At 35.1% G+C, this 18,939-nt stretch overlaps 1 protein-coding gene across 2 annotated transcripts in view; it reads left to right on the top strand.

Moving 5' to 3' along the window:
• The first annotated feature begins 776 nt into the window (after positions 1-776).
• Positions 777-18,939, top strand: part of LOC134533019 (DDB1- and CUL4-associated factor 5) — a 61,400-nt gene continuing 43,237 nt past the window's right edge. Inside the window, exons 1-3 of one of the 2 annotated variants that reach the window (XM_063370167.1) lie at positions 1,077-1,161; positions 13,195-13,296; positions 14,452-14,632. In XM_063370167.1, the coding sequence (XP_063226237.1) occupies positions 14,523-14,632 (110 nt within the window). In that variant the 5' untranslated portion in view covers positions 1,077-1,161; positions 13,195-13,296; positions 14,452-14,522. Of the gene's footprint in view, positions 1,162-13,194; positions 13,297-14,451; positions 14,633-18,939 lie in introns of both variants that reach the window. The other variant, XM_063370159.1, reaches the window with a different exon arrangement.

The raw sequence follows: 18,939 nt of genomic DNA, 5'->3' as shown, positions 1-18,939 counted from the left end.
GCTATTTAACATTCTAAATTCAGCTTCTGATTAAAAAATTTAGCAGGGAAATGTCTGGGCACGCCTATGGCTACTACGCACTTGTTTAATGCCTGTAAATTAATAATTGTGTCCTAATATCTTGTTCCTAAATTGTTTTATGGGGTCGATCTCCTCGGTTCCGTGCCCTGAACTTTCTTTTAGTCTAGTGGGGTCACGCCCGAGGCGCTCGTCTGACTCATTCCCGCTGGGCTAGGGGTTTGCTTCGAAAATGGGATCTGGTACTAGCGGTGCGGAGCATGGGCTTAGAGGCCATGGTCGGGACGACGTCACATGTTGTACCTGTGTACCTCTTACAATATCCTAATATAAACAACCCCCCCCCCCCAAATAAAACAGTTCCTGTATGTTATTACACTCCTTCCATTGGTAAAATTTCTCCTCTAAATTTAACCATTATTTGTACCACCCTCTCGTATAATATTTGCCCTGCTATTCACGACACTCTGCTCTAACCATATCTTTACTGCGGGCATATCATGATCACCTATCCTTTACACCACCATAGAGTGGGTCGCTTTTTTTTACTTTGAATAAATCTGCTGTCAAAGATTTATGCAATTTGCTATTTAAATATTATTTGATTCCAAACGTGAACATTCTAATCATTATAAACCATTAACATTTATTATTTAAATCTCTTTATTCATTTTGAATGAATGTAAAATCTTTTTTAATACTCTCATAGTAAATACTCATTGGAGTAACATATCCATGACCTTTCGTACGTCAGATTCAGTCAGAATAACATGGCCAATCAACATTTACCTAGCAGCTGATTGGGAAGCATACGTTGTCAGATAATTTTACGATATAACATCACCTTTTTGATTATTTTTGCAGAATGATCCGTGAATGCCGTGGGAGGAACGATTTTCACATCAATTAATGAAGTCTGAAGTGTAGGGGCTGAAAATTTCTTGGTCATGGCCAAGCTTGCTGTTTCTAATCCGCTCAGATATTGTATGATACGCGAGTATGACCCACACTTTGGCTTTAGAAAACAGTTGCTTAGAGAGAGACTCAATGTTGCCAGGAATTTATACAGAAAAGATTTATTTGCTCATTACGGCTGTGTAAACGCAATCGAGTTTTCAAATAAAGGAGAGCTTCTAGTGTCTGGTGAGAATATATATTGTTTTTAATAGGACTTTTAAGTTTGATTATGGTTTAAGAGAAGCATGCCCCAGGAATGTTTTTAGTGGGTATTTACAGGAGAACTTTCCATTTAATGTCATTTAGGGGTGTAGGCTGATCATGTTTTCCTAACACTTGTCAAACAACACTGAAATATATTTGATTTCTGTAAGCAATACAGCTGTTTTGTAGTCATTATGTGAAAATTATGATTTTCTTAACTGTGGGAGGTTTGGACTGTCATAGTTTTTGCATAGTAAATTAAAAGTTTTTTTTTCTGTGCTGTTATAAAACTACAAAACCTGTTAAAAGTAGTATAAAGGAATGCTAATGATTGAAGATCATTGTTGAGAAGGATACTTGGGACTGGACCTAACATACTAGGATATATTTAATTTTTCCAAACCTACATAGAAGTGAGGATAGTGTAATACAGAAGCATAATATTTTTTGTGTGGTTTGAGATAATTTTGTGTTAATTCTGTAGGTAATTGTTTCATAAGTGGCTACGTAATGTTTGTTGAATGTGCTTCCAGATTACTTTGTCATCTGTATAAGGTTGAGTACTTGGTGGGTGTGGTCATTTATTTTATGACCTTTAGTGTCAGAATATTTAACTGGTGATTAATATCTTGCAAACCGTAGCTCACTAATTTGATCTTTGAGTAGTCAGAGACTATTGAAAAAAAAATTATATATATATATATATATATATATATATATATCCTTAAAAATTATTAGTTGGATAATTCTTCTACAGAGTTGAAAAAAAAAATTACAATATACATGTTAGTAAATAGTATTTTTAAGTATGTCTGATTAATTTTTCGTGATGATTGACAAATGTTATTTTTCAGTTGTTTGTATATTTACCTATACTGATGCATTGTTAGTACCATGTTGAATACGGTATGTGTTTACATCATTTGTCATGGGGGAATGAGAAAAAATGTTTCCAATTGTACAAAGTGGTTAAAAATAATAATTCATGCAGGGTGATTCACGAGAAGTTGCCACTACTTACAGGGCTTATAATTTACAATATTTAGAAAAAATTCCATTTCTTATAAATACTGTGGGTCAGACAGACAGAGTAACTCCACAAATTGAAAAATGGCTTACAATGAACAACATATTTTGTATGGGGTTGAATGAACGACATTGTTTACCGAAGGAATGCATAAACATTTAAGGAACTAGCAGTATCATACATGCCACTATGTGAGGAACAGACAGTCATGTGCAGCTATGTTATAATATTTTCTAACCTAACTCAAACAAAACGTATTGGGTTGGGAGAGGTCCGGTTTAAGGAAGAAGTTTTTGTCTCAGGCCAAAGCCTACACGCCATATCATGTGGGGTTTCAACCATGCAGGAATGGTAGCGTGCATAGTGTGCGTTAATTGGGGATTGGCCAGCCATGGCAGTGATTGATGCCACGAGTAACTCCTCAATATTAACTCTAGAATTTAACTAGTTAAGGACCCAGGTGAAACCTGCATATACACAGGGGAAACCCTGGGCTCAGTCTCACGGGGTGCAATCTAGGTAATGCATTTAGTAAGCAGGTTTAGTACAGGAACAGACGAGACGAGGATGGTCCGAATGAAGAGTTGGACTGGGCAGAAAAAGTTTCAACCGTGCATTGTTTGGACGCTACAGTATTACTGTCCTTTTATTATGTTGTGTAGTTCTGGGTAGAGCATCGTGTGTGGTATATAAGCATGTATGGAAGTAGATTGCAGCACATTTGAACATCTTTGCGAGCTCGTCACATGAAATTTTGACTGCCAACTGTAAACAATACGGTCTGATAATACACTGCTATTTTTGACGTGACAAAGTCTAATAAATCGATGAACGCCGGCTGCATGCACGAAAAAGTGTCCCGTTTCGCTGTGTCCCGTTACACTCATTTTATATTGCTCTTTGCTAACCTGAACTTCCTAGCATTGTGACCGAGTCCGTGGCGTAATTCTGTTATCATGCATTTCAGTGTAACATTTTCATTGCTCTTTGCTAACCCTTTCCTCCTAGCATTGCTGCAGAGTCCGTGGCGCAAATATATTATTTTTGACTGCATCTTGGTGTTGGGTAAGCCATTTTCCTTCACATCATCCTTGAAACACTCCCATTCGTTTCCTACTTTTCTTATCATCATCCTATCCTTAACAGATAACACAGATTGGAAGAAGTTAAATAGCAAACATGTATAAAAGTTATAGTTAAAATAATCTTTTTGTTAAAGTAATAAACATATTTGAATTAATGAGTGAAAATAAAAGCAAATTTATCAATTAAATTGTAGATTTAATTTTACTCCTTCTTTGTATCCATACAAAATAGTGATAATTCAATAAAAATGATTCAATTTTATCCTAAAAGTATGCAATCATTTCATCAATGTTTTGTTATGACGTCACGTTAAACTATTGTCCGTAAACCGACTTTACAGACAACCAATTTTTTTTCTATGAATGGTTTTATCATTGTATTCATTATTTTAATGTTTTGTATTACTGTGCAAGTGTTAAGAATAGGATTAACATTTATGTGATATATGTATTTTGCTCCAAATGATGTAAGAAATAAGCCCTTTGAGTGGCGGTAACTCCTCACGAATCATCCTGGAAATAATTGAAATAATTAAAACAGTACCAGCCTATATGTGTTTGTGTTTTAAATATATATTTATATGTACATTTTTGCAAATGTACCTTATTGTTTTTTTGTTAGTTGATATGTATTGTTGAGAGTGGTATGTTTGAATTAGAACCGTTAATGTGTTGATCGTCAAATTTATATTGATGTAGGCATCATACAAAAACAGACATACACAAATATACGTAACACACAGATACAGACACAAACACACATACAGGCATATGGACAAACACACATGGGCAGACTGATGGATAAACACACAGGCAGATTGACAGACATACACATACGTAAATGCAACCAGAATAATACAAAAAAAATACACACACACAGCAATTCATACATTTTCATATACATACATATACACACAATCATATACATACATTTAGACATAAATATACACATGCTTGCAAATTCACACAACCAGATACGTACGTGCATAGGCACTGTTATACACACATGCATATGCACACATGCATACAAATAACATGTATATACTCACATTCTTACACATGCATGCCTATACATGCATATATATATACATATACACACACACATATATGTGTATATATACATACACACACACATATACATACACACACATACATACACACAGAAACATGCACATAGACACATAAACACATATACTCTAACAGACCTGCCAACTCTCACAATTTTGGTGTGAGGCTCACGATTTTAAGGTCCATCTCACGCCCTCACGCCAAAATAGTTTCTCCTCACGATTTTTCGGGGCCCCAAGATTTTGTTTGTAAAACTTACAAAACAAGTTTTACCAAAGCTTACAGTAACGAGTTTCCATCAATACTCGAGTCACGTAAAGGAAGCAATTTTGCGTTTTGTATCATGTGCCGTGCTGATTTTTCTATCTCGCATAGTGGAAGAGACATTGTGAAACATGTCGCTACAAAAAAACACAACTAACACGTGAAGTGTATTGCTTCCAATAAAAAAATTAATTTTGCTGTGAACAGTGATAATAGTGTTACACGAGCAGAATGTTATTTTACATCTTTTTTAGTTGCGGCCCTGCATGATCACTACACGACAGCGCTAAATTATGTTCAACTAAATTAAATTTAAAGATTCTCATTTGTTGTATTTTATATCTAACCTGTATTTATGGGCCTGAAAATTTTTATCGAGGACCTCATGATTTTTTAAATTTGAATGTTGGCAAGTCTGCTCTTATATACGCAGACATGCTTATTCACATATATGCATATCAATACACATGCATATGCACACACACTTAGATACAGACAGACATACTGATAAACATGAGATAGACAAACACACAGAGGTAGACAAGAGTAAACACACACAAGCAGAATGACACACACACAAAGGCAGAATGACAAAAATACACAGGCAGACAGATAGACGGACAAACACACTGCCTGACATAAACACACTTAGCTTACACACAAACTGACACATACATAGACTTAGACATATACACACTTACAGACATACTTATTCATTCAGATATATTCACACAATCAGACACATACATCACTTTTGTGCATAGTTTCTGGACTTTTTGGTTACTACATGAACAGTTGTCTTAACACTGAAGAATCCGTAAATATTTTGTGACTATGACAGTGTTAGGAAGTAGCACAGAAATTTATATTTTTTGTTTTTATTAAAAGTTAATTAGAAAATTATAAAAGACTTGGAAGTCTGAAATCTTGGTATTATGTTTGTGGTTTGTGCTGAACATTCTGAATTGTCTGCCCGCAGCCTAGTATATGCAATTAAAATGTTTACAATAGTTGAATAACATCACCCATACCAATACAGATTATTTTGGACAAAAAAAAGGGAATTTTTTATAGTAATTTTATTTTTTTGTGATTATAATCAAGTGAATTTAAGTTAATTGTATTTTGTTGAGACTATTAAAAATGAATTTGCCAATTATGCTGCAAATAGTTTCCAGTGACATTGTTTTTCCTCACAATGCTTTGGTTATTATTGGATTAGGATAGTTAATGGTTTATGAAAAGTGTTGTTTGCCCTTGTAGTTTGCATGAACAGAGTCATAACAGCTTAACCCACGATCGGGTGCGCTATGAAATGGTCATGAGTGGGCACGCATTGAGAAAATTGTTCATATCAGTAACATATATTTTTTAGAGCTAAAATTATGAGAGTTTGTTATACATCTCTAATTAATTTTGCATGTTCAAATTAACTAAATATTTTGAATGAAAAGATTTCATACATCAAGGGCATTGGTGTAGACTGCACAAAGTGACACCAATTTTATCGGGCCTGCATAGATCAAATTGCTTACAGCAGATACACAGCACACTTTGCAATTCAATCTTATGCTTTCTTTCAGGAGAGTTGGTATTTGGCACTGGGCTGCTCAAATGTAGCCGACTTTAAGGTGCTACATGGCTCGTGTTCATAAAATGACATCCAAAAATGGTAACTTTACTAGATGCTGTCAGAAATTTGCTCATAGCTCACCAGATCTTGGGTTAATAATTGATGGACTTAATAAAAGAGTAAAATATGTTTAAGTTACTTTGACACAAACTTAAGGTGATGTAGGGGGAGAGAGGATTAAATGATGTGTGAACTGCATTGTGGCATGTTAAAAATAAAACAGGTAGGCCTACATGAGAACCTGCTGGTCTTATTTAGTCAGTTTTTTTTAAAACTACATTTCAGATGACCAGAAAAAGCAAAACACTTTTAAGATGTCTTGCAATACCTTATTTTTAAAACCATGGATACAGCCATATTGCTGATGAAGTTACTGTTTGCATTGAAAAGTTATAGGTGTCTGTGTTGTGAAAACTTCTTGCATTTGTGTTTAGCAAAAAATTGCTGGAAAATAGTGACTTTGCTTCAATACCTACTAGAAGAAATTTTTGAAGGGGATGTCAGAAATTAATTTAAGGAGACAAATCAATTTTTTGAATGATTATTACAATAGAGAATATTGATTTAACATAATATATTGGTCATATGCCATTGCTGGTATTGTCTTTTAAAGCTTCTGTGTTGGTCCGTGCTGTCTTCGTCGTGATGTCCAGATCATGTATTTAGTTTTGTCACTGGGTACATCTGCCACTGTGTTGTCTAGAGCATTTTCTTCTTCTGTTTTTTATTCTTGTTGCAGGTGTCTTGTCGTGTTCAGCGTATTGTGTTCATCTGTGTTGTAATTTTTTTCTTTCTAAATTTCTTTCATGGAATTCTTTTTGTCACCTAAGAATGTAACACTTGACATCCCCTGATATTGACTTGTTCTTCAGGTGTTTATGTATGGATTCATCTTTGTTATCCATTGCTGAGGTTTTTTTATATGACAACCCAGAGTAAAATAGCAATGGCATATGGCCAAGATATTATTTTAAATCAAGGAGACTGTTGATGTCAGTTCGCAAAGTGGGACACTGTATTAACTACACAGCCAGCTCAAAAAAAAAACACACACATATCTGGGAGATGGTAAAGAATGGCAAAACAAATAAATGTCTCTTTACATCTAGAGAGCAATGTCATTAAAAACAGCAGTGCAATTGAGGGTAGATGGAGAATTATTGACCATGGCTTTTCGGAAGAACCCATCCCAGAATTTGCCAAGTACGATTTCAGGAAACTTAGGTAAAATTAAACCTTTATGAACATGATGAGTGTGTGCGAGTGAGGAATTTGAGGACAGTTCAGGTAAAGGCTAAGAGGAAAGTAGGCTGTTGCTTGCCACAGAGGGCAAAACCCAACAGCTTCAGGAATTTAAAACATAATATTATACCCAGTGTTTGAGCATTCCACTGCTGTACTTGGTAATAATCGCAAAAAAAAAAATTTATAACTCGGGACTTGAGTGTCAGTTGTGTCAGAGCTTTTGAAAATAGCTGCGTAGTAATAAACAATTAAGAGTTTTCTTGTGTTGGGATTCCCTGATGAGGTCTAATGTAGGAAACAAAATATTCAGGCTTTGGCTACCCAAAAACTCTATTTCACCTTTTGAACGTAATCAAGGAAATAATCTAGCCTTATGATTTGGAGCTGCATCGAATTGGTCCAAACAGGAATGTGGTAGGGGCCTCTAAAAGTATGGATAATTTATACTTCCATTAATGCTGGCACACAAGACTGTCTTATACACACCAAAGCAGAATGTGAGATGTTTCAGCAAGCACACAAACTTTCTTATTGGTTGAGTAAAAACAGAGAACGAACAGTACTGTGGGATGTGGAACTAACCATCAGTAGCATCATTTTCTCTGTAATACTTCAATTATTTATGGTGAGTAGCCCATTGCTTCCAAATATATGTGCATATAACACTTATTTATTGCCAAATTTAAAAAAAAAAAATTGTATGCACAATACTTCCAAGAGAAGCATTTTTGCAGATGACAAGAGGACTTAACAGAAAGGAGAAAGTAGTAATGGCAACATGCAGATGAATGCAGTGAAAGGGCATGTTGGGAACCACAGCCATGCCTAACTAGCAATTTGGCCCGTCTATCGAATGTCAGTTTTGTTTCAATGGGAACACCAAAAAAAAATTAATATAAAGCACAATTGTATTTAAAACATGTTGTAAAATGCTGTCGCACAGAGAGAGAAAGTACAGGTGAAGTTAAAGTTTTAAAAAGTTCCTGACATCATGTTGCGTCCGTAATTCGGATTTATTCTTTGAAATTTCATCTAAAACTGTACCTTTTGTTTTTTAACTCTGTAAAAATTAGGGAACAATGTACAGAAATGAAAACTGACAGTAACAATAAACTCTGAGCGAACTAAAAATGCCGGCAGTGCAGTAATACGGCCTGGTGACCAAGGTCAAAAAACGGAATCCACTGTAGAAATCTGAATGCAGGTGTCTCGATCGGCGCTGAGTAACAGAATGTGCCTAACCAAAGAATGCTGGATTAAAATACAGGGTGCCCATTAAAGAATTTCCCAGTTTCATTGGTGTATTGTAAGAGTTTAATTTACACTATTTTCAACAAAACATACATCAAATTATAGGTAAAATAACCTAGTTTTTCTAACAAATGTTCAATATGTACACCTTTAGTTATACGCCACACATCCAACCTAAAGTTCAATTCTTCCAACACTTTGATTAACACGTCCAGAGTAATGGTAGCAATAGCCTCTTCAATTCTGTGCCTCAACTCTGGCAAATAATTGGGTAGCGGAGGAACGTAGACATGACTTTTTATAAAGCCCCAAAGGAAAAAAATTGCATGTCGTTATTTCAGGTGATTTGAATACAGCACTGGAAAGAATGACTTCTGAGGTAAATTTTTAGGGCTATATTTTATTTTAAATGCTTATCAAAGATGGAAATTTAACTTTTTTACTTAGTCTGAATCTAATATCTAGATAGATGTAAAGTGTTAGCTTGTGTGTGTGTGTGTGTATACACACACACACACACACATACTAAATATGTAGATATATATTACACAGGTCAACAATAGTTTTGGTGCTGGGGTATTTGGAGCGATATCATATGAATTTGGTGCCCTGAATTCAAATATGGCGTGAGTTTTTGCCCAGGAGGTCAAATTTCTAAGATATAATGTTTTAGTGAAATATATGTTATACGTTATTTCAGGTTAAATCCATTAAATCTAAAAATTAAACAGGAAATTCTTATTAAATTACACAAATATATTATACAAATATCATTATATTCTACAAATATTATTAGTATATACTAATATTGTTATATATAAAAATATAGTACCAAGTCATTGATGGAACCAACTAGTCACTTAATACTTCGGAAGCTTCTTTTTCTTGAACTTCATTTTTAAACTCCAGCAATAATCTGCCATCATGTGCGTATCCCATCTTGATAGCGGTCCTCCATAATTTTAATATCTTGATGAAATCTTTCACCTTGCTCCTCACTGCTGTCTCCTAAATTTTCAGGAAAACGGTCCAGGTGGCTGTGTAAACAGTGCACCATACTCATGTTGAACCCAAGGGATTTAAAATTTTTTAGCATATAGTTTACCATTTCAACATGGTTTTCTGATTTTCGTTTGTCTAGAAAATTTCCGACAACTGCAACAAATGTAGTCCAGAATTTTCGCTTAGCCTCATTCATGGATTTTACGAGGGCTTGGTTTTTAATGAATTTTCTTATTTCTGGGCTGTTAAATATTCCTGCTTTAATTTTTTCATTACTCAAGTGAGGCATTTTTTCCCCTATAAATGCAAAGCATGATCCGTCCTTATCAAGAGCCTTTACAAACTGCTTCATAAGGCCGAACTTGATATGCAGTGGAGGAAAGATGATTTTCTCTCGTTCAACTAAGGGTTTGTTAATAACGTTTTTTTCTCCAACGACCATGTATTCTATTTTAGGCCACTCTTGTCTAACCCAATGGTGTGTTTTTTTCTCTACTATTCAAGAGGCACAAGAAACAAGGATATTTGTTGTGGCTACTTTGTGGTCCGAGGAGAAAGTTTACCATTTCTAAGTCCGTACAAATCACCCATTGATGTTCACAATACCTTATCTTCTCCAAGACCAAAGCTATGGTGCTATATGTTTCTTTCATTGTCTTTGAATGAGCATTGGTATTGAACCAAATTTATTCCTATTGTGTAGAAGAACACATTTGGAGCTTCACTTATCTCAAAAAGTAGAGCTGATAGAAAAAAAAAAACTAATTTCATATTTAGATTTAGTGCCCCAAATATAGCTAAAATCAGTTCCAAAATCCTAGGCACCAAATTTTTTTTTTCTTTGTTTGCCTGTGCTATGTATGTATATGTGTAGGGTTGCCATATTTTTTCACGGACCAACCGGGACAGTTCGGTCTTTTTTACTTTAGGTTTTAGGGATGTCGGTTTCCGGGGGGGGGTATGAAAACAGTAATTTAAAAAAACACTAAAAATATAGAATAGATAATCTTTGTTATTTTATTCATAATGGTACACAAACATTGATATTTTTACAAAACAAAACAGTTTTCTACTTGTTGTACCACTCGTATTTTTCACTTGAGTGAACCTTTCTCAATAAGTCCTTCTCTTTAATTTTTTCATAAAATTCATTGCAGCTAAGTCAGAAGTTAACTTTGCACACCATCAAACCGCGGACTGTGGACTCATGCATCAAACCCCATCACTCATCGAAAAAACCCGCTCAACTGGGGCGGACGTTCCAGGAAGATAGAACACATACTCAACAACCATTCCAAGATTAGACATTGTGATGTTTTGTTGCTTAAAGGAAGAGAGTAGCTCCATCCATTTTTCTTCGCTTGATTTTTTACGATTGTTTACCTTTTCTTCTCTTTCCCAATCACCTACTTTAGAAGCCCAAAATTTCTTGGCAAGAACAACCTCATCAAAAAGCTCGTCAGTGTTAACCTTAGGTTTTCCGAGATTCTTGTTTATCAACTCTGCTGTTCTTTCAACGTTTTCCCATGAAATGATGTTTTCATTGATCCAGACAAAGTCTCGTGCTTCACCGAAACTGTCTTCCCACAGGTCAAGATAAGAGATACACCGACTGTAAAATTCTTTGAAGTCACTGGCAATGCGGTTTCAGTCTACATTGTCTTTCCCTTGAAATGATTTTAAGAGACATTTAGCCCCATGGGGAACGAAGTTTGACTCTTTTCTTTCTTTTAAATTCTCCTTCAACAACTGTAATAAATGAGCAACATCAGTAGCACTGGACTTACTTTTTTCCAAGGCTGAAATTGTTTTATTAAACAATGTTAGCTGGCCATGCACAAACCAAAGAACCATTTCACCACATTCATCATCAAAAAAGTTTTTTTATCAGAGCTGGACACATTTCTTGAGATAAGAAGTACTCCTTCAAACCAGGAAATATTTGTAAAATTCGTTCAGTTGCAGGCATGAGGGAGAGGAATCTTGTATTACAGTGTTTTAATAATTTACGATATTCAACATCTGCAAACTCACAGAACTCTTTGAGCTGAGTGACCCTTACTGTATAGATGTGAAAATACTTGTAAATCTTTACTACAAGGGCTTCGACTTCAATGGGAAGCACATCTACTGCAGTCTGGACTGCGTTTTGGACAATGTGAGCTCCACAACCGATACCATTTATTGTTCTCCCCAGTTCATTCTTTACAAGAGTAAAAACATTGTTTTTCCCTGCCCTCTTGACTCCACCAAAGTTTGTTTTGCAATTGTCACCACAAAAGCCCACTACTTTATCTTCTAGTTTATTTTCCTTGATGACTGTCATAAGATGACTTGTTAATATGTCTGCAGTTTCGCCAGGTACAGATTTAAATTCTAGTAGTTTGACTTGCACTCCAGATTCCTGTTTAAAATAACGCACAACTATGGGGACAAGTTTAACCTCTTTTCTGTTGGAAGCATCCATACTTAGCGCAACAAAATTTGCATTTATTAAATCATTCTTTAATTCTTCCAGCGCTAAAGGTGCTATTACATTTAATATTATAGCCTCACATTTGGTTTTTCCCAATGAAAATTTTGGTTCAAAAAATTTGGAAATCAATCTAGAGGAACATGTGTTGGAATTGAAGCTTATGTTGTGATTTGATGTATGATAGGCGAATGTCGCTTCTTTAGCAGCTATTTCATATTCAGAATCAAGAGGATTTGTATTTTTGAAAAAAGTTGATATTTTTGATGATCCAGCAAGGCTTAGTAAGCTATTTTTGTGTTTCTTTGAGTTTAAATGGTTGTTTAAATCAGATTGTCCTCCGTGAGCAACGGAAAATTCAGAGCCACATTGTTCACATTTGACTCTATCATCATGTGTACATCCTTTTTTTAAAAACGGAAATTTACTCTGAAGGCTTTCACTAAATTTGCAGACTCTTTTCGGCTGGGTTTTGAGGTTAGATTACTGGATGAAAAACACAAAGTCACACTGTCACACAAACTGTTACATTGTTTTGCCTACTTGATGCAAGGAAAACTGTACAAATATGAAATGACGATGAATAGTTAATACTTAATATTAATAATAAATTAATAACTAATACTGCACACGTACACGCTATTGTAGTACGTGACTGATGGACTGTTGGAGATGGCGACTACCGCGAGATTCCGTTAGTGCTCGGTACAAGTCGGGCAGTTTCGTAAGTGGTAGGTATATTTTGGCGCTGCTAGAGTGGGGAAACATATTGACAATGACAATCACGCGGGGGCGGGATGCGTATTGGTTGATTCAAGGTTACGTCGACTGCAGGCTTCGCCTCCAACGGACTTCTCTGCTGCCGACTTCTGTAAATTTGTATTACTGTGTTACCAAAATGTTACTGATCACACAAGAGCAGATTAATCATTCTCTGATCTAATAATTTTGCTCAATTATTTTCAAGAAACTGTGCCCTGATTCTAAGCCGGGACAATTTCAACAACCGGGCGGGACACCGGGACAACCCAGTATATCCGGGACTGTCCCAGCGAAACCGGGACGTATGGCAAGTCTATATATATGTATATATATACACACATACACACATACCCATACACCCATATACATACACCATAAGTCTTATACGTTTTCAACTTACTTTTTGTGATGAACCTGCAACCGAAGTTTGTTTGACAAATTCTGACTCGACTCAAAATTATGGCAGGGATCCTAGGAATGTCATAGTGTTATTTATCATATAATCATTAGTTCAGCTTTCAGATGTTCTGTATGTTATTAATAATGTAGGTAGCGATTGGTTTTATTTCATTCCTACATAGTTTAGTTTCACCCTTTTTTTTGCCTTACCCGTGGCTGTGTCAGCTTCAAACTTTTTGTTGCTTAGTCCCTAAATGCAGTAATGGGGTGAACTTAATTGGTCTTTTGTTTTTCTTTAAATTAAGGTTTGAATTATATTTTTTGTGAATTTGACCAGTTGGGAACTACTTGCAACTGATAAACTGGTATAACCAAAATATATTTGATTTATTTAAAAATATAAGAAATCTAATAATAATTATAACATGTACTTTTTTTTGTTGATGCTTCTGTTTGGAGTTGCTAATGGTGTTTAAAACATTAATTATATTTTCGTACATTATGCGAGATATAAAATGTACATGAAATCATGAAATATAGCAACAAACTTCATACACAGGTTCTTAAAAAAAAAAAAAAATAGACCCTAAATCTTATGAATTTTTAAAGTTGTTTCTTTTCTTATGTCCTTGTTACCTTATACTATAATATATTTTATTGTTACCTTATACTATAATATATTTTATTTTATTTTTATCTGATCATCTTACATCTTTATACATAATATATTTACCTCATATTTTAAAATTATTATCTCACCATACATTTCACACTCTAATGCTTTCAAATCTAAATATATATATATATATATATATATATATATATATATATATATATATATATATTGTCTTTTAATTTTTATTTTCAGCATATAGTTTGTATAATTTATTTTCTTCATACAATGTTTGGATGGCTTTTAGTGTTTTTTTTGGTTATATTAAAAAGTTTTCCAGCATTTCTTGATTGTGTGATTTCATATAAATATTTTTTTCTGGTTTTTATTATTTTCTCTTTGTTAATTTTTTTTGTGGTGTATTCTAACTATGCATGATGGATTTTTCAGGTGGTGATGACCGAAGGGTCCTTGTGTGGGATGTGGAACAAGCTATACATGGAGGGAAACCACCCCATGCCATGCGCACTCAGCACATCAGCAACATATTCTGCCTCAGCTTTGACAGTGCTAACAGAAGGGTTTTCTCAGCCGGGAATGATGATCAAGTCATTGCACATGATGTTGAAACGTGAGTTCTCACTGTGCATTTTATACAGCAAACATTCTCATCTTTTGTTTGTGGGAGTTTACTTTTCCTGTGGAAAGTGACAAACAAGGTGACATTAAATTGTGACATATATACTTGTGTACCATAGTCAGGAAAAAAACCATTTGCATAGTATGTCGGATGTTCAAAATATTCTTCGGAGAGTTTATTTATTTAGTTTGTTTTGCCTCCTTTAAGATCATATCATACCATAAGGGAGTTAAGTGTATGTGTAAATCATACCCAAACACCAGGAACTATTATTTGATTAGTGGTAGCAAAATTGGTTTTTTTAAAAAGTGATGGAAAAGAGTATTGAATTGCAATCATTGTTAATAGATTCAGCTTTCTTTCGATTACAGTTGCGTGTACTTTTGCTAAAACTAGTTAGTGATAAGTAGGCAAGGTTAAGTTGTATCTCTAAAGCCAGAGAAAACATTAGGAAGTGCTAGGGGTAGTAGTAATAATAGTAATGAGTAATTACGAGGTTTGCTTCAACAGCATTTGTAAGGATGTGCTTGAGCACCAATGAAACAAACAACTCTGTATAATTTGAAACACAAATTAAATAAAGACAGATCTGAGAGCAGCAGCAAACAATCCAGTTAAAATAGGACATTAAGAAATAGAATTCCATAAAATAATAAAAAATTAAAAAAAAAATATATTGTAAGCTTTCTAGAAGTTTTTGGAAACAGTAGAGCGATGGACTTTTATAAAATGTAGAATACTCCCATTTGCTTTGTAGCATTGCAAGACCCCTGTCCTCCCCAGCTTTGCAGGGTATTCTTATGCCATTATATTTGCCAGATAGATAGTATATTAGCTGATTATTTGGTCCAAGGTCATAGTGACCTAGTTTTTCATACTTGTGTTTTATCATTCTTAATATTCTTATGAGTAATATTGTGATATTTAGTTATTTTGTTCAGAAAAAGCCATTTAACTATGTTTTTACTGGTTTTAACTTGGTTTGCTAGGTTATTATTTGTGTAGATGTAATTTTCAGTATTTTATTTACAGGGTGTCTACTGACCCTGGAAAACCTGGAAAACCTGGAAATATCAGGGAATTTTGTAATCAGGGAATAATCAGGGAAAAATCAGGGAATTTTTTTAAAAATCAGGGAATTTTTGTTTGGTAGGTTGTAGTTGGCAATACGTTTTTTGTTTATTGATCAGCTTGCATTGGCGTGGCATCATGTGTATCCCCTCCCATTTTTATTTTTGAATGGCAAATAACGAACAGTTCCCACGTCCAAATTCTTTTATTTACCATCGGATTCGGAAGTGGCATCAAATCACGTGATACAAACTGGTTCAAGATGGTCTGTTATCCTGCTGACGTGACGTGCTGCAGCATGTGCTTCCCACGTTCAGATTATACCGACAGGTGCATTTAATTTTAAGTATCTATGGATGCCCTCAACGTAAACTGGACATTTTTGTTAGCGTTGAAAATACATATCACAGACACTTTTGGTGAAGATTCACCATCTTTGCTAGAAATTGGTAGCTGTGGGCTTCATACGGTCCATGGTGCTTTCAAAACTGGAATTTCTGCTACACAAAGGAACTTTTTTAGTTTTTTGAGGCACAGTTACTATTTGTTTAAGCACATATCTGCAAGGAGGGCAGATTACATTAGAATAACTGGATCAGAACTTTTTCCCAAGAAATTTTGTGCAATCATATGGAATACTGCAGTTGCTGAGCGTGCCATGAAAACGTTACCCCACCTAAAGAAATTGGTTAGTGAAGTTTCTATTTCATCTCTCTCTTTCAGTGTAGTGAAATGTGCTCTTGAAGATAATCTTCTAAAAGTAAAATTGACATTCTTCCGTTTTTTGGCATCAGAGCTGGAATTGTTTCTCACAATGTTCCAAAGTGAAGCACCCATGGCACCTTTTCTCTATGATTCACTGGTTTTATTAGCTTTGGCAGGAAAATTTTGAAACCAGAAGTACTGAAGAGCTTTAGGGAGAAATGCAATGTATCTCCATTGGATGTAGATAACCAGGAAAATCTATTGACTGCTAACAATATCAAGTTGGGTTATGCAGTACGCCATGCCATCAAAAAAGAGAAAGTACCAGAAAAGTCTGTCCTGTTACAGAAAAATGATAGGACTTGTCTAAAGGTTATGGTAAAAAAACTTCAAGACAAAAGTCCCCTGAAGTACAATCTCACCAAGGGAATTTCCTGCTTATGTCCGTCTGTGGCTTTAAATTCGGGTGTGAGGAAACAGCGTGTGAAGTACAGTTTAGAATGTTGTCTTCAAAACAGGTGGCTATCAGGACAAGAAGCTGATAACATTGAGTGATCATATCATTTGGTATGTTCCTTGCAAGATTCTGCAGCACTGTTCTCGTCTTTTTCTCGAGAAGACGGGCGCCTTGATCACTTGTGGATGCTCATTCTTAAGGCATATACAGTAGCTTCCAAAACAGGCCTTCTAAAGTTTGTGAGGATGGTGTTGGTACTTTCCCATGGAAATGCATCATTGGAAAGAGGATTTTCAGTGAATTCTAATCAGCTGACTGAAAACTTGCAGGAAGAAATACTGATCGCACAAAGACAGATGTATGACTTTGTTCAACGTTCTGGAGGTTTAGAGCAGTATGTAAGAAATGCTAGTTGTAGGCGTAAGGAAGCCCTGCAAACAAAACAAAAAGAAAAGGAAGCTACAGACAAGAAGAAGGCAGAAAAAAGAATAGTTGAAGAGGAGATCAAGGCATTGCAGTTGAAGAAGGCTCGAATGTTGGATTTGGCTCGTTCTGAAGTAAGTGCAATAGATGCAAAAGTTGAGTCACTGCGAAATTGATGGGAGCTTCCTTTTACTAATTTTTTTTTTGCAAAAGGAAGTGTGTGAAATATTTGTAGCAGCATCTTTTATTTGCCATCAATTGAATCACTTTGGCCACGTTTGGAAGAAGGTAATTTTTTTACTAATTTAAGTAAGTTGAAATACTTTGAAACTTGTCAATGTAATATTATGCAATTTTTTTCAGTTTCTTGGAATGTCGTAATTGTGTTAAAGAAAACCTGGAAAAATTCAGTTTTAGACCTGGAAAACCTGGAAAAATCAGGGAATTTAATTTACTAGATCTGGTAGACACCCTGTATTTACCATAAATATTGTTTTTATGCTTGTATTTTACATTTGGAGCTATTTGGAAGTTATAATTATGTTTCTAGAACCTCGTATATTGTGATGGTAAAAGAAAGAATGAGAGACAGATGTGCAACTCGACAGTCATTTTTTTTTAGACTTTTTTTATTAATCAGTACTGATACTTTCTGGGGTATTGTGTACGTATTTCTTATAATGGGAAAATCCGAAAAGTTTCACTCTCAGGAGAGATGGTAGAATTATCATATTTTCTCACCAGCCAATCAGTAAAGACTTTTGAGATTTTTCCTGTTTTTATTTTTTGCAGGTAAAGCCTCATTGCGAGGGTTAGGAAATTTGTATACTGTTGTGTTTTTGCACTGTGTTGTGCTGTGATTTGTCGTTGAGGTCAAGTTACTGCTTCTTCCCTGCGTGGTTGCGAGTGGTCACGTAGTCTCTTCAGTCGTAGATTCAGTGCTGTGCCGACAGATTGCACCGTTTGGCGGCTCGCAAATAACATTTTATAAGAGCCTAGGGCAGATAGTTTCACACCTGTGTGCCGGGGCCGTGCCATTGCTAAGTTTAAAACTTTTGTTATCTTTATCTTTTGGATTTCATGAACTATAAATTAGGATCGAGATGTGTGTCCTAATGGTCCACTGGGACGTAGTTTCCCGTGTTATCTCGTACGTGGACAGCAAATTCGCTAAGGACATATTTTGTGAAAGTACAGGACTGAGGAGTAATCGGCGGTAATGAGTGAGGGTTTGTATCGTTTCTTTCTGACACATCTTGTAAAGGATATGTAAATTTGCAAAATGAGAAAAATAAATTACCAAAATTCATTACAACTCTTTTAATTGAGAAACACCATTAACAATTTAGAGTAAATTAAATCATAGACAGAACTTTACACCGGACTACCTGAAACTTCAGATGAAATATTTTTCACGTGTTAATGTATGTGCAATGAACATTATCTATTCCGGTACGATTGTGACTCGTTACAGCTTTTTGCCTGGACAAACCACTGCTCTGGTATAATTTTCAACTTCGTTTTGTTTTTAAAATACTAGGGATGTGCGAATCCTTGATTTTCAGTTCGGTTCGAATCCGATTTGAATCCCTGGCAATATTTGAGATAAGAATCTGATTCCGAATATTAAGCACAAAATAAT

This window comes from Bacillus rossius, chromosome 1 (genome assembly GCF_032445375.1).
Source record: "Bacillus rossius redtenbacheri isolate Brsri chromosome 1, Brsri_v3, whole genome shotgun sequence".
NCBI classification, from domain to species: domain Eukaryota; kingdom Metazoa; phylum Arthropoda; class Insecta; order Phasmatodea; family Bacillidae; genus Bacillus; species Bacillus rossius.
Note: the sequence above shows the minus strand (reverse complement) of the source record. Positions and strands in the feature narration are given on the sequence as shown.